This window comes from Lacerta agilis, chromosome 17, assembly GCF_009819535.1.
Source record: "Lacerta agilis isolate rLacAgi1 chromosome 17, rLacAgi1.pri, whole genome shotgun sequence".
Lineage (NCBI taxonomy): Eukaryota > Metazoa > Chordata > Lepidosauria > Squamata > Lacertidae > Lacerta > Lacerta agilis.
Genome location: NC_046328.1, coordinates 13,394,604 through 13,410,082, shown reverse-complemented (window position 1 = coordinate 13,410,082; position 15,479 = coordinate 13,394,604). Strand labels below are relative to the sequence as shown.

The following is a 15,479-nucleotide window of genomic DNA, read 5'->3' as shown; positions in this document are numbered from 1 at the left end:
TTGTTGTTTAGTTTACAATGAGCCATTCATAGAAAACGTACTTGTATTCCTAGCCAGAACGGGATGTTGTAAAACCATGTTACCTGCCTCTTCTTTCCTCAAGAACATTGGATAGTTATTTCAGGTGGGGTGGGAAATTCTTTTCCTTAGTCTAGGTCAATGTGACTCTCTTTGGAAATCATTTTTTGCAAATCTCTGTGGTGGCTAAACTCAGACATAATTTTTACTGGTGGATGCTAAAGATGGCAGAGAAGGGAATCTGAGCTGTGCTATTCCAGGTACCCGATATGACTTAAGGGCAGGTTGGAAAAAACCCCGAATTGTGCTCCAAACCTCACGTTAAAGCAATACACCAACCAAAATGTCACAAAATAGCGTGAAGCGTTTCACGTTTCCAGAACTCTTCATTCTGGACGACTTAAACATTTGCACCTTACATTGTGACATTTTGGCCCACTTTATAAAGTGGTTGGATCTGGGTTTTGTTTTCTAATGTGGCTCCCTTTACTTTTTCTGGTTTTGTATTTTCATTTTGGGACTTCCTGAGCAGAGGAATAGAATAGATTCTGTTTCTAGATAGCTCTGCAGTTCAGAGCAACATGCTCCCAATCTAAGAGAACCAGGACTCTCTGCATTCTACAAAACGAATGCAATCATCTGAAATGGAAACCAGGGTCAACTCAGTGCATAAAATTTCACCAAAACTGAATGGGTTTGGGAACTAACTGGAGCGACAGCTTTGCAATTCAGAGTGCATCGGAGGTTGAAAGCAAGAAACCCATAGATCTCCTGACTTTTCCTTTGTTGTTAAATCAACTGCACAGACTTAATTTATTAATTGAAGTAGAGGCACAGCAGCAAAGTTTATTAACTTAATTCCCTAGTCTCAATTGCTGCATCCTAAACTTACTGCTGGCCCCACTGGAAAATATATACACTTCTTTCTTTCTTTCTTTTCTTTCTTTTCTTTCCTTCTTCTTTTCTTTTTCTTTCTTTCTTTCCCTTTCCTTTCTCCTTCTATCTTTCTTTCCTTTCTTTCTTTCGTTCTTTCTTTCTTTCGGAACATCTTCTGGTAATATAACAAAAATAAAAGAAGGAAGAAAAAAAAACATGGGCTGCACCCCATACTAGTCCTTGCTCAGAGTAGACCTGCTGAATGAACAAATTTAACTCCATTAATTTCAGTTGATTGGCATGGATTAATACTGAGTTGGGTGCAACCCAGATGACATATTCCATTAATCTGTTAATATAGGCATGTCCACATGTCCTAATAGGTAGCTAAATGAGACTGATAGCTATAAGTCATGCATTAAAGGGAGAAAGCACGAGGGATGGTGGTCTTCAGATTACGACGAGACCTTCAGGCCAAGGGGGTTCGGCAATCAATCTGTCTCCCATGCAACTCTGAGGATTATAGCTGTGTGAGGGAATAGGGGGTCCTAAAATCTCTCAGTAACCTTCCAAACTACAGTTCCAAGGGTTCTTTGGGGTAGCCATGACTGTTTAGAATGCTTTGAGCCTACTTTAAATTCATAGATAGATAGATAGATAGATGATAGATAGATAGATAGATGCTAGAGTAGATAGAGATATTCTAGAGATAGATAATAGATAGATAGATAGATAGATAGAGAGAGAGAGAGAGAGAGAGAGAGAGTTGCTATAGATAGAGATATGCTAGAGATAGATAGATAGATATATAGATAGATAGATAGATAGATAGATATATGATGATAGATAGATAGTATATGCTAGAGAGAGAGAGAGAGAGAGAGATGATAGATAGATAGATAGATAGATAGATAGATAGATAGATAGATAGATGATAGATAGATACAAATGGAATCTTTATTTGCATCAGCCACTAGCCATAGCAATAAATTAAAATAAAATGTACTGAAGATGTAAAAACTTAACTATAGAAAATACTGCATTTTTCCATGTATAAGGCTAGGTTGTTTTTTTTAACCCAAAAATTCTGTTTAAAATTGGGGCTCGTCTTAAACACAGGTAGTGCTGAGGGTATTTTCTTAATTTGGAGTACCCAAAATAGGGGCATTTATACATAGGGGCGTCTTATCACGGAAAAAAATACGGTGCCTTTTGGGGTTTACATCATTAATCAAATAATAGATTTTTATTCTAATCGCCCCCGCTAAAAAACCTTGCACTTTTTGTACGGTGCAAATGGAGCTGTACAAAGAAACGTAAAAGTGCTTGTAAATATATGTACTGTGTGTGGCGGGAGAAAAACTGGTGAACATTTTGTGAGGACAAAAAAATAAATAAACCCGTGAATTGATTTGAAACATGGGAAACTGAACATAAGCCCAAGAAAATGAGAAACTATAATGGAGAAGATTAACGCTTCCCTATTACCGGATGACAACTTACCAGTAAGACATCTTATTCAGAGTTGTTTGTTGTCTTTCTCTTTTTAACATGGTTGAAATCATTTTATTATGACGATTGCTTTTTTTTAAAAAAAAAAAAAAGGATAAAAACCAATGCTCCCTTTCTGCTTTCAGTGGAGACATCTGCTGACATATGAGAAGGGGACAGAGTTTTCTCTAATTTTCCCTACCCAAGTGTGCCCCCCCCAACCTTTGAGATCCATTCCAGGGGTTTGTGGGACCTTCTGAACAGTGCGAGGCAGTTTGCAGCTAGGGGAAAGCAGAGAAAATCCTCTCCCCCTTTCTATGTTCATAGATAGTGTCTTCACAGAACTGGAATGGATTCCGCCTCAGGATCTTTATCCTCCAAATTCAGAGCTAAGGCTTGTTCACAAAAGTGGAGCACTGCCTTATCCCCCAAATGGAGCACTGCCTTATCCCCCAAATGACCCTGTCAGCAGGCAAGAATAGCCGTTGCTCCGACTCCCAATTGGGGAGGGTGCTGTCGCCCTCTGTTCCTGCCTGCAAGCTTCCCATAGACATCAGGTTGACCGCTTTGAGAGCAGGCTAGAGGACTAGATACTAGGCCTTTGCAATCCTCATCCAGCTGAACTCTTCTTCTGTTTTAATGCTATGTTCTCTATCCATCATTGGAGGCTGTCTCTCAATAGCAGTTGCTGGGAATCAAAAGTGCATGTAGCAGTGTAGCTCTCAGATTGTCAAATGATATGGGCTCTGCTGTCAAAGTCTGGGAATCGGACTTCCAAAATGGCGTCCGGGAATTGCTGAGGCGTATGGTAGCTAGGGCAATTTTTAATTTTTTTAATTTTTAGAATAATGCTTCAAAATTGGAAAAAGAAGTCCAAAAGCTAATTTTATGGGGGAGATGTTCCCCCAAAAAAGCTCAAAAATAAAAAGGCAACCCTACTTTTGGAATATGCCAACCCTACTTTTGACCACATCCATAAAGGCTCGTTGTATAGTCTTTCAAATACTTATATGCAATGAACACAGGTGGCGACCCCCTGGGGCCCTGGGTGCCTGAGCACCCACAAAATTTCCCATGAACAGACTGGGCACCCACAAATTTCAGTTCCAGGGCCATGCACGCTGCACGGCACCCATGGCCCCGGGCAACCACAGTCGTGGGACCAAGTCGGCACTCCTGACAATGATAGTTCGCCATGTGTACAAGAACAAATAAGGTGCTTTGTGGATCTCTCCTTTGCTATGGCTGTCAGCATAAATATGTGGGTTTAAAAGAGCAAATCAAGCAGGGGTGTATATCCCAGTTGCTAAGCAGCTCTCCAGTTTCTAAATTAGTCTTGACTTTGTTTTATCTTTGTGTTAATTGGTTTTAACTCATCAATAGTTTATAGAGTGGAGATGAAAGGACAGAAGTTAAGAATTTTTCCAAGCCCTACCTAGAAATGTTAGTCCAGGACCTTTTGCATGGAGACCACTTGCTGTAATCTCCCCCATTAGCATAGATGTATGCTCTACACCTTCCTCTCATCAAGTGATATGCACTATGGTATTCTAAATGCAGATATCCCCAACCAGACTAATGCACTGTAATGGGAAGGAAATAGAATCAATTCTTCCTCTTACACATCACCACAGCTCAGGGGTGCCAAGATGGCTGTGTTGCTTCATAGATCAAATATACAGGTTCAATTATGTGTTTATTGCACAACAATATATTAGTGCAGTGAAGCATTAAGGTCTGGTTCGCCATGGCAATTTTTGGAGAATCATGAAGAGCTGGAAAGGGTCTTCAAGCTCACATGGCCCCGCTCCCAGCTCAATGATTCCTCTTTCTAAAAACATGGTTCCAGGAGCCACCATTGAAATTTGCTCACAGTACCTCAGAGTAATGCAACATCAGGAACATTATGGGAAATTTAAATGGCAGTTTCCATCATAGGATACATCCATATGATATAAATGGTAGGGCATTCTGAGAAGATATACCGGTAATGCATAATAGCAGTTAAACAGAGATGAAGGCTTCACAAACGACAGTATTAAAAAGGTTCTTGAGGCCGGGGGAGAAGAAAAGCTTTGGAGGAGATTGACATGGCTTCCAGATAGTCAAATGTCCTTACAAAACATTTCAGGACACAACTTTGGGGAATAGAGTCAGATAGTGCTTCCTTTATGAAATCAAATGAATATTACATGTGTCAAATATTTAATGCTCCCCTGAGACACAACACTTAACCAGATTTCCCCTTGACTTCCAGGTCAGCCAACAGTACCTCCAACAGTGAACGTCTTCCCACCATCCCAAGCAGAACTGAGGAGCTCAGACAAAGCCACCTTGGTGTGTCTCATAGATGGCTTTTACCCGGGTTCCGCCCAAGTTACCTGGCTGGCTGACGGCACCACCATCTCCTCTGGAGTGGAGACAACCAAGCCCACCAAGCTGAATGACAAGTACGCAGCCAGCAGCTACCTCAGCATGGGAAAGTCTGACTGGGAGAGGTATGACTTATTCACCTGCAAAGTGGCGCATGAAGGGAAGACCTTTGAGAAGCAAGTGAGGAGATCGGAGTGTGCCTAAAGGCTGGATGGGTCTGCTGAGTTACTCATGCCTCCAGCAGCTGAGAAGAAAGAGTCCTTTCATATTCATAGTCTCTGATTTCTTCTAATGCTACGTTGATCCATCCAGTCTGGTGTCCCTCCTGTGTCGTTCCCCTTCCCACATCTCCTCCCTTCCTCTTCTCCCTGGAATCTCCTTTGTATGTTGGCTTATAATGTTAGCAAATTAATAAAATGTCATACATTTCACTGGTGTTTTTTCTTGACCCACTTATTTATTCCATCTCCTTCAAGCAGGTTGCACTCATGGTTTCCTGTCATATTACAGAAGAAAGTGTGCTGTTACTCAGCCAAAATGCAGTGGCAAAAGCAGTGCAACTTCATGAGAATGTAGGAAGCGGCCTTCTCCCAAGTCAGACCAGTGGTCCATCTAGGTGGGCATTTTCTACACCGGTGGGCTGTGGCTTTCCTGGAGATTAGGCAGGGTTTTCTCTTAGTCCTACCTACCCATTTAGGTCTTGAGAAATGGAAAAGATTGATTTCAGATCGGGATGCATCCCACATTCATTTCTGGTGAATGTTTCAAGCATTCCCAACACTTACAATCCAACATGTTCTTCTTTCCACTCTGTGGAGCACTCATTTCATTCATGATGTTTAATGAAGAGGTACTAGGCTCTAGTGAATTAAAATCATGGGTTTCTCCAGAGTATACAGTAATAGAAAATAAAATTCCATAACCACTGGGAAGCTGTTAGCCAATACCTTATCAATATACACACTAAATTAGCAGATATGGAGTAAAAGTAGAAATCCTTGTACCTTGTGACTGACCTGTGGCCCTTGAGTTGTTATAATTCCCATCATCCCTGGCCATTGGCTATGCTGGCTGAGTGGGATGCAAACTGGAGTCCCACAACATCTGCAGGGCCCACCCCTGGCATAAAGCAACAGCTATGGGGCAGGATTTTGGTAAGCTTCCAGTTTCCTTCAGATTGCAGTCACCCTGCCTATACCATAAATATGTGTGTCCCAGTTTGATGCACAATACTGTCGTGAGGTAGCCCATGAAGGAATTGCCACTGCACATCTTGTTCCCAGCTTTCTGCACACTCCTATTTGAATTAGGCTATCTGGGGCGATATTCTCGAAGCTACTAACATGAGTTTGGCCAAACTGCGAGAGGCGGTGAAGGATAGGCGTGCCTGGCGTGCTCTGGTCCATGGGGTCACGAAGAGTCGGACACGACTGAATGACTGAACAACAACAACAATCCGGGGGATGTCAGGGACTGGGTAGAGGAGGAATGGTGGAGACCCCCTTCTTGTCCTGATCCCTCCAGGGAGGAGGAAGTGGATGACTGTATAGATCTACAACAGAGGTTTGAGGGAAGTCACAGCTCAGAGGCAGATGAGGGGAAAAGTTGGGAAATCATGAGACAAGAAGAGAAGGAGGCAGAACCGGAGCAACTCCTGGCTGACACGGTGTCATTAGAAAGCATCCCAGACCCTCCATCTCCCCAAACCTGGTGAGTCTTAAAAGTAGGAGAGCAAAGAGCTCAAAGGCAGAGGGCACGTAGCAGCACCGATAGAAGTAATGAATGAGGAAGTGAGAGAGATGGGGGTGGAGATTCACTCGAGACAACACCATTATCCCAGAGGCTGGGTTCTATAGCCTCTCTCTGTGATATTGAAATAAAAAAGGACAGTAAGAAACTTTCCTGGCCAACCAGCCAGGAGCTGCTGACAGCAACCTGACAGGGGAAGAGGGGGAAAGAGAGATACCCATGTCCTTGGAAGATGTTTATGGCTGCTTCTGAGCAATATGTACACATTGGGTATCAGGAGCGCCAACTTGACCCGCGAATGTGGGTGTCTGGCACCGTGGGTGCAATGAAGCGTTCATGGCCCTGGCACAGAAATTTGTGGGTGCCCAGCCCCTTTGGGGAATTTTGTGGGTGCTAGGGAACCCAGGGTGCCAGGGAGAAAAACCTATGATGGGTATCAAATGTCAGTGAGCATCAAATGGTGAGGATTTACACCAGCTGAACAAGCAGGTCTCTCCTTAGCCAGCTCCCACTTTTTTATTTCCGACCCGTCCAATGGGTTTCAGCTTCCTCCTCCTCAGTCTCATTGTTGTCCAGTTGGTGCATCTCACCTCTCCTCGGCATCCAGCCAGGCCCTACTTAAGCCAGAGTTCTCTTGACCAAAGTTGTCTTCCATTCCATGCCACATCTCCTAAGGTAACTGCCTTCCTCATGCTCACAGATTCACCCCAGCACTGCATCTCCCCTGGTTTCTGCCTATGATGGACACAACAGTGCAATTATGATCAAAATGCACATCTACAAGGTTTCAAAGAGGCCTTCTGCAGCATCATTTGTTTATTACAGTCTGTCTAACCCGTCCTTCCTCCCAAAGGAGCCCAATGTGCCATGGGCATCGTTTCATGCGCACCCACTGTTATTTAGGCCTCAACATATGTAAGCAGACATGGTCCAAGCTAACTTGCTGACCAGGTGACCACGGCTGAACCTCATGGATGGTTCAACAGGTGAACTCTCTACCTTGGAACTGATTGCCGCTCAAATGAGATACATAAATCAGAATCATAAAAGCAATCCGTTTGTGATGATCGGCTTTGCAGAAGTCTGCACAAAAGTCTGCTCCGGTTGCCTTCTATCTATGAAATCCATGGTGCTGACCACAAAATCTATGGTGCAGTGCAATTCAGATCGAAGTACTTCCCAGGCCTGCATTATTTCACACAGAAAGTTGGACAGTGTGCAAATGAGAGAAGTCAGAAGCCATAGAAGCAAACAAGAGTTTTCTTCTACCCACAAATCCTAAGTGCCGGATTATGCATCAATGGATGCATCTATATTTCACCCTAAATAAAAGAAATTCAGTGGTACTTCTCAAAACTCAATAACAAGTTCATCTTTAAATCAATGATAACTGTATTCTCTGAAACATACCTGTAGCTGATTAGGGAAGTTCATATTTAAGCACCAGTGCATTGAGTTTAATTTATAAGAAACTAGTGTGGCACAGACAAAGCTTCACTGCTTGTAGATTAATTCACTTGTGAGGCCTCTTGTAAGAAACAGAGCCAACATCTGCTGCGCAAAACAAGGCAGTGGTAACAATGGTTTGATTCTTCTACAGAGATCTAGTTAGGATGACTAAAGCAGAGGTAGATAACATGGTGGCTTCCAGGTGTTTAAGACTACAATGCCCATCATCCACAGTTAGGATGGTCAATGCTTAGGGATGATATGAGTTGTAGTCCACAGGAAGTGAAGGGCACCACAGTGCCTTCCCATGGACCAGAGAAATTCATCTATAATACTCCTTACATTTAGAATGAATAACTTGTGGAACAGAACTACTTGGAAGTCCAGAGATTCTTCCAGATACTCAGCACAGACTGTATCTGCCTTGCCCAGAGATGAGCCAGGTAAGTATGACATTTTTCTTCCCAAACATACTGCTATGTGCAATATTTCATTGCATGTTCAAATTAACTCTAAGCATTCTTTTAAATTGTATTTGAACCGCTTGTTTTGACTGGTTTTGTATACCACTTTATGAAACATTGGATTTCTGGGGAAAGCGGCTTATAAATCTATTAAAAATAAACTTCTTCAGGGATGAGGAAAAATATGTCACCGTAAGGACAATAGATGTTCTCCTATTGCCCATTCTATTCCCAAATGGGATAGTTGCCCCATTGTGAAGGAACAGCAGGTTTTTGTCAAGCTGTGTCACTGTGGTTCATCTTCGGAGGAGGGACCCAGCTGACTGTCACAGGTAAGTTACTGAATTTATCACAACCCTTTCCACACCTGTGACAATATTTTAACATCACCTTTGCCCCTTTTCCTTCTCTGGCTGTCATTTACTTTGCAATGAGAATTTACTATAAACGGCATTTGAAATCCTAGCCAGAGCAGGATTGTCCAAACCCATTTTACAGGTTTCTTCTCTCCTCAATAACACTGGAAAGTTGTGGGTGGACGGGGGATTCTTCATTGTGACAGTATTAGGGGGAAAAGATATCAAAATATCCTTGGTGGCTGAACCATTGGGTGCAAAAGATGGTAAAGAAGTAAAACTGAGCTGTAATGTCACTGTAAGGAAAGCAAAAGTTGCCCTATTACCCATCCTAATCCCATATGGGATAGTTTTCAATGGCCTTGTGAAGGGACGGCAGGTTTTTGTACAGCTGTGTGTCATTGTGGTACATCTTCGGAGGAGGGACCCAACTGACCATCACAGGTAAGTCACTGAATTTATCACAACCCTTTCCACACCTGTGACAATATTTTAACATTTCCATCGTTTTTGCCCTCTTTTCCTTCTCCGACTATAAAGCTGACCTTAGGGTTTCTGTTGTTTAGTTTACAATGAGCCTTTAATAGAAACTGTATTTGTAATCCTAGCCAGAGCGGGATGGTGCAAATCCATTTGCATGCCTCTTCTCTCTTCAATAACACTGGGAAATTATTGGTGGGTCATTGTGACAATCTTTGAAAATATCCTATCCATTTCCCCTTCCCAGCTAACCTTGACATAATCTTACTGTTGGGTGCAAAAGATGTCAGAGAAGTAAATTTGAGTTGTAGTGTTCCTTCCAGGTACCCAATATGATTTATGCGGCAGGTTGGAGAAGTTTCTAATTGGGCTCCAAAATCCATATTAGTGCAAGAGACCAACCAAAATGTCATAAAATAGTGTGGAGAATCTCAGCTTTCCAGACCATTCTGGAGAACGAACTAATAAACTTGAAGACTGCCTTGTGACATTTGGGCTAGGTTTATAAATGTATAGTCCTACTGTAGATTTCTGAATTTTTCTTAGGAACTAATGTGGCTCTCTTCACTTTTTCTATTTTGGGTCTTCCTATCTAGAATAATAGAACAGATTCTGTTCAAAAGAACTGGTTGTTGTTGTTGTTGTTGTTTTAAACTCAGTAATCTACAGACGCAGGCTCCAAACTACTTTTAGAAAAAAATCTGAAGATGTTCAAAATTTTAGTTGACAGGTACAGATAAAAAAAAATGAAATGTAGCCATCTAAAATGTAAACCACAGTCTACACATTTCAGCAAAACTGAATGGGTTTTTAGGAAAGAGTTGGAGTGAGGGTTATGCAAGAAGGCTAAGAGAGATCTAAACTGATATATCTAGAATCAGATCACCTGAGATTTAAGGGGCACGATGGAATCAAATGCAGCAAGCTTCATTTTTTAACTGAAATAGAGGCGCAGCAGGAGAGGGAATTAACCAGTTTCCCTATTTCTTTCATCTCAATTCTCACACCCTAAACTTAATGTTGGTCTCACTGGAAAAAAATATGTGCGTACTTTTCTTCCCTTTGTTCGTTTTTTTAATTTGCAAATATAAAAGGAAGGAGCAAAGCTAAAGACACCAGGTTGTATCTAATACTAGTCCTGCTTGGAGTAAACCAATTGCAGGCATAAAAGACTTGTGTTCATTCATTTCAGTGGGTCTTTTGTGATTAAAACTGAGTTGCATGCAACCCAGCTGGCACTGGCAATAAGAATATTCCATTAATCCTAATATAGGCAGATTTCCAAATAGGTGTATAAATGATACTGATCATTATAAGTCATGCATTAAAAAGGAGAAAGCCCAGGGAGGTCTTAGGACCGCTGTGACACCTTCAGACCTAGAGGGGTTTAACAATCAGTTTGTCTCCCGTGGGAATTCTGGGAATTGTCGCTCTGTGAGGGGAATAGAGGGATCCTAAAATCTCTCTGCAAACTTTCCAAACTACAGTTCCCAGAGTTCTTTGGGGGAAGCCATGACTATTTAGAGTGCTTTGATCCTATTTTAAATGCATTGTGCAAATGGGGCTATACAAAGAGGGGTAAATCTGCTTGGAAATGTGTGTATGTTGGGGGGAAAGATGATGAACGTGAACTGATTTGAAAAAATGGGAAACTTAACTTAAGCCCAGGAAAATAAGAAACTAAAATTGACCGATTAATGTATCCCTGTTACCTGACTACAACACCTGACAATAGGATGTCTTATTCAGAGGTTTGTTCTTTTTCTCTGACCATGGTTGAAATATATTATTATTATTATTATTATTATTATTATTATTATTATTAGGATAAAAACCCAACTCCTATTCTGCATTCAGTGGAGGCATCAGCTAACATATGAGAAGGGGACAGAGTTTTCTCTGATTTACCCCACCCAACTGAGGTCTCCCTCGGCTTGAAATTCATTCCAGATGGTTCTGGGACCTTCTGAACAGTGTGAGGCAGTTGGCAGCGAGGGGAAGGAGGAACCAGAGAAAAACATCTTCCCTCCTCGAGGTTTTATCCTCCAGATTCAGATTTAAGGCTTGATTACAGGAATGAAATGCTGTCTTTCCCCTCTATATGGCTGTGTCAGCAAGCAAAAATGGCCATTGCTTGGACTCCCAAATGGGGAGAGTGCTGTTGATCACTGTTAGAGCAGACTGGAGGACTTGATGGGCCATTGCAACCCTGATCCAGCAGAGCTCTTATTTTCCGATGCTGTGTTATTCTTGTATTAGGTTTTTCACACGTTGACTTGAATCTGCATGCTTAAGTGTTTGATCTCAAAGCTAATTCCTCTGAGGCATGCTATTTTAAAGATCTGATATTCTGAAGTAGGCTGGGTATAGAAGGCATTGGGGTCCAAGCATCCTTTCTGAGAAGGGTTCGCTGGAACTGATTTTGAGCTTCCACAATGTCACCACATTGAATTATTTTCAAAGAGGTTTCTCCAAGAGAAACTCTTCTTAGATTGCACCCAGAATTGTCCATCAGTTCATTGCAAGGATGGGAAAACCTGTGACTCCTCCAGATTTTTCTGGGCTGCAGCTCACAATAACCCTGGCCATTAGCCGTGCTGGACAAAACTACGGGGAGTTGAGTCCAATGACTCAAAACAGGTTCCCCCTGTTTTGATAGACTCATTTTTTTAGGGAGAATGTCTTCTTCCAGAATATATTAGTGATTCCATGGCAGGAGTAAACGGCAGAATCCAGCCCTTCCAATGCATTTACTGGAATTGAATCAACATATATATATTTTTAAAAATACATCTGTTGGAAAAACGCTGCTACAACGTGTAGTGTTCTCTTACAATTCTGTGTGATATCAAAGCTAATTCCTCTAGGACATCCTATTTTAAAGATCTGGTCTTCTAAGATGGGCTGAGAATGTGGCCAGTGGTGATGAGATTATGATAACAGTTTATTCATTCACCAGAGAGCAGCCTAACACCCCCAATTGTCCTTAGTTACCAGTGATAGGTATGGTTTTCTGGTGTTTGATCCTGGTCAATGTTTCCTGTATTTGTCCGCATCATAACTTTGGGAGATGCCTTATTGAGCAGCTGGGCGTGAAACATGTGACCCTCCAGATATTGTCGAGCTCCCATCAGTTGCTGACAGCATTGCAAATGCTCAGAGATTATGGGAGACGTAGCCCAAACATATCTGAATAACCACATCTTTCACATCCCAATACAATAGATATTCAATGTTCAATGATTCAGCTTCCTCCACTGTACAAGTTAGATTTCTGGATGGGTGTATCTTGTGCCCATACAAGTGCATTGGTCTTGGTTTATAGAAGTACAACAAAGTTGGCCAGGGAGGTGGGGAAAATGAGGAAAAACTTGAAGAAACTGTGCATGTTTAGTTGGGACAAGAAAAAGCTGAGCCTGGGGGATAAAGAATGATATCTGAAGGGCTATCGCCCAGAAGAGAACGACAGCCTGTTCTCTGGTGCCCCAAAGGGCAGATCCAATTAAGTTTGGAGGAAGATAAGCTTCTAGACAGTGAGAGAAGTTCAGCAACACCAACCACTTACGTAGAGGATTTCTGATTTGTTGACCGTCATAAAGGGGACCATGATATAATTACCCAGAAAGGTGGTGAGTCTTCAAGTGTAGGCTGGACAGAGATCTGCTGAGATCACTCTAGCTCTGGATCTCCTGCAGCAAGCAGGATATTGGACTAGGTAACCTGCAGGAGCCCTTCCATAATTCCCCATTCTCTATGGCTCTCCAAATCTATGATTCTATAGACTTACACTCAGGAGTGCTCAGCTTGGCACATTAACCCATTAAGCAGCTATGGAAGCATATATTGAATCACCCACTGACTAGGCAATGGAAGCTGATCCATTTGGGTCAATAGGGGGCTGCCCCATCAACCTCAATGTGCCCTCAGCAAGTGCTCACATGACTGCCTTCTTATTTACAACCACTACGGGGGTGGCCCTGGTTGTCAGCTTTTCCTCCTTAGTCTCACTGTTGCCCTTCTAGTACTCAGCAGGGAAGAGGATGGGGACAAAACTAGAATGACTTGGCTTTGCCTGCCACTGGTTCCAACTCCACTAACATTGGTCTCCCTTGCTTTCTGCTGCACCTGTCCCAATGGGCATCACTGTAATGAAGGCAGGTTCTCAGCATATATTTAAGCAGAAGAGTATATTTAAGCAGCCCTTCTACAAATCAAACTAATCCAGCAGGCAGATTGTCCAGCAATGTGCAATGGTGAGGAACAAGGGGAATGGCTTGGCCAGCAATCCTTAAGGTGGGAATGGGGTGTTCCAATGAGTGTCTGCCCATTTTTATTTGTGAGCTGCTGAGGGTGGGTTAAATTCAGTGTCTTGTATCAGTCCAAAAGGAAGAACAGGGTGCTTCTGAAACAAGCTCAGAGTGTCCTGCTCTGATTACAGCACAACCAGGACCTACACTTTGGCGACTGGGAGACAGCCTTCCCAAACTAGAAGACATGGCTTCCAGAGGCGTTTGGTTAAAAAAAAAAAAAGGAAATAGGATCAGATTGCAATTCCTTTATGAAATCATATAAATTTCACAATCCCATATGTCTCTATTATATAATATTCCCCATAGACAAGATGATATTTAATGGTAGGGCATTCTGAGAAGATATAATGCATAATAGCAGTTAAATTGAGGAGAAGGCTTCACAAGCGACAGTATTACAAACGTTCTTGAGGCTGGGGGAGAAGAAAAGCTTTTGGAGGAGATTGACATGGCTTCCAGATCGTCAAATGTCCTTACAAAACATTTCAGGACACAACTTTGGGGAATAGAGTCAGATAGTGCTTCCTTTATGAAATCAAATAAATTGTTACATGTGTCAAATATTTGATGCTCCCTGAGACACAACACTTAACCAGATTTCCCCTTGACTTCCAGGTCAGCCAACAGTACCTCCAACAGTGAACGTCTTCCCACCATCCCAAGCAGAACTGAGGAGCTCAGACAAAGCCACCTTGGTGTGTCTCATAGATGGCTTTTACCCGGGTTCCGCCCAAGTTACCTGGCTGGCTGACGGCACCACCATCTCCTCTGGAGTGGAGACAACCAAGCCCACCAAGCTGAATGACAAGTACGCAGCCAGCAGCTACCTCAGCATGAGAAAGTCTGATTGGGAGAGCTATGACACAGTCACCTGCAAAGTGGCGCATGAAGGGAAGACCTTTGAGAAGCAAGTGAGGAGATCGGAGTGTGCCTAGAGGCTGGATGGGTCTGCTGAGTTCCTCATGCCTCCAGCAGCTGAGAAGAAAGAGTCCTTTCATGTTCAAGGGGGCCGAGTTTATTCTCTGATTTCCTCTAATGCTACATTGATCCATCAAGTTTGGTTTCCTTCCTATGTCGTTCCCCTCCCCACATCTCCTCCCTTCCTCTTCTCCCTGGAATCTCCTTTGTATGTTGGCTTATAATGTTTGCAAATTAATAAAATGTCTACATTTCACCGGTGTGATTTCTTTACCCACTAATTTATTCCATCTCCTTCAAGCAGGTTGTGTTCATGGTTTCCTTTCATATTACACTCTGTGCTATACAGAAGGAAGTGTGCTGTTAGCCAAAATGCACTCAGCTCAGGTCTACAGCTGGTAGCAGCAGTGATAAAAGCAGTGCGACTTCATGAGAATGTAGGAAGCGGCCTTCTCCCAAGTCAGACCAGTGGTCCATCTAGGTGGGCGTTTTCTACACCAGTGGGCTGTGGCTTTCCTGGAGATCAGCAGGGTTTCTCTTAGTCCCACCTACCAATTCAGCTCCTGGGAAATGGAAAAGGTGGATTTGGGATTGGGGTGCATGCCAGAATCATTTATGGGGGTATTTCAGACATTTCCAAACATCCCTTCCAATCTGACATGTTCTTCCTTCAACTCAGTGGAGCACTTGTTGCATTCAGGATGTTGCCTAAAGGCTGAATGAGTCTATTGTGGGCCTCATGCCTGCATCAGGACCATGTCTGTCCTCTGATTTCTGCTAATGCTGCTTTTATCCATTAAGACTGGTTTCCTTCCTATGTCGTTCTCCTCCCCACAGCCCTCCCTTCCAATTCTCCCTTGAGCCCCCTTTGTCTGTTGGCTTAGAATATCAGCACATTAATAAAATTCCATTTATTTCACTGATGCCATTTCTGTACCGAGTGACTTTTCCGCATAAGCAAGTTGTTTTACAGCAATAACAACCACACATTCCTA

The 15,479-nt window shown here is 42.6% G+C and overlaps 1 protein-coding gene and 1 gene segment (V, D, J or C); both read left to right on the top strand.

Moving 5' to 3' along the window:
• LOC117061679 (immunoglobulin lambda-1 light chain-like) overlaps positions 1–5,189 on the top strand; it is a 332,518-nt gene extending 327,329 nt beyond the window's left edge. Inside the window, exon 4 of the mRNA XM_033174615.1 lies at positions 4,643–5,189. Within this exon, the coding sequence (XP_033030506.1) occupies positions 4,643–4,962 (320 nt within the window). The 3' untranslated portion in view covers positions 4,963–5,189. The remainder of the gene's footprint in view (positions 1–4,642) is intronic.
• A 3,201-nt stretch (positions 5,190–8,390) lies between these two features.
• Positions 8,391–14,740, top strand: LOC117039068. The segment is given in 3 exon segments: positions 8,391–8,399; positions 8,665–8,752; positions 14,182–14,740. Coding segments are annotated over 3 exon segments (417 nt in total).
• Positions 14,741–15,479: the final 739 nt, after the last annotated feature.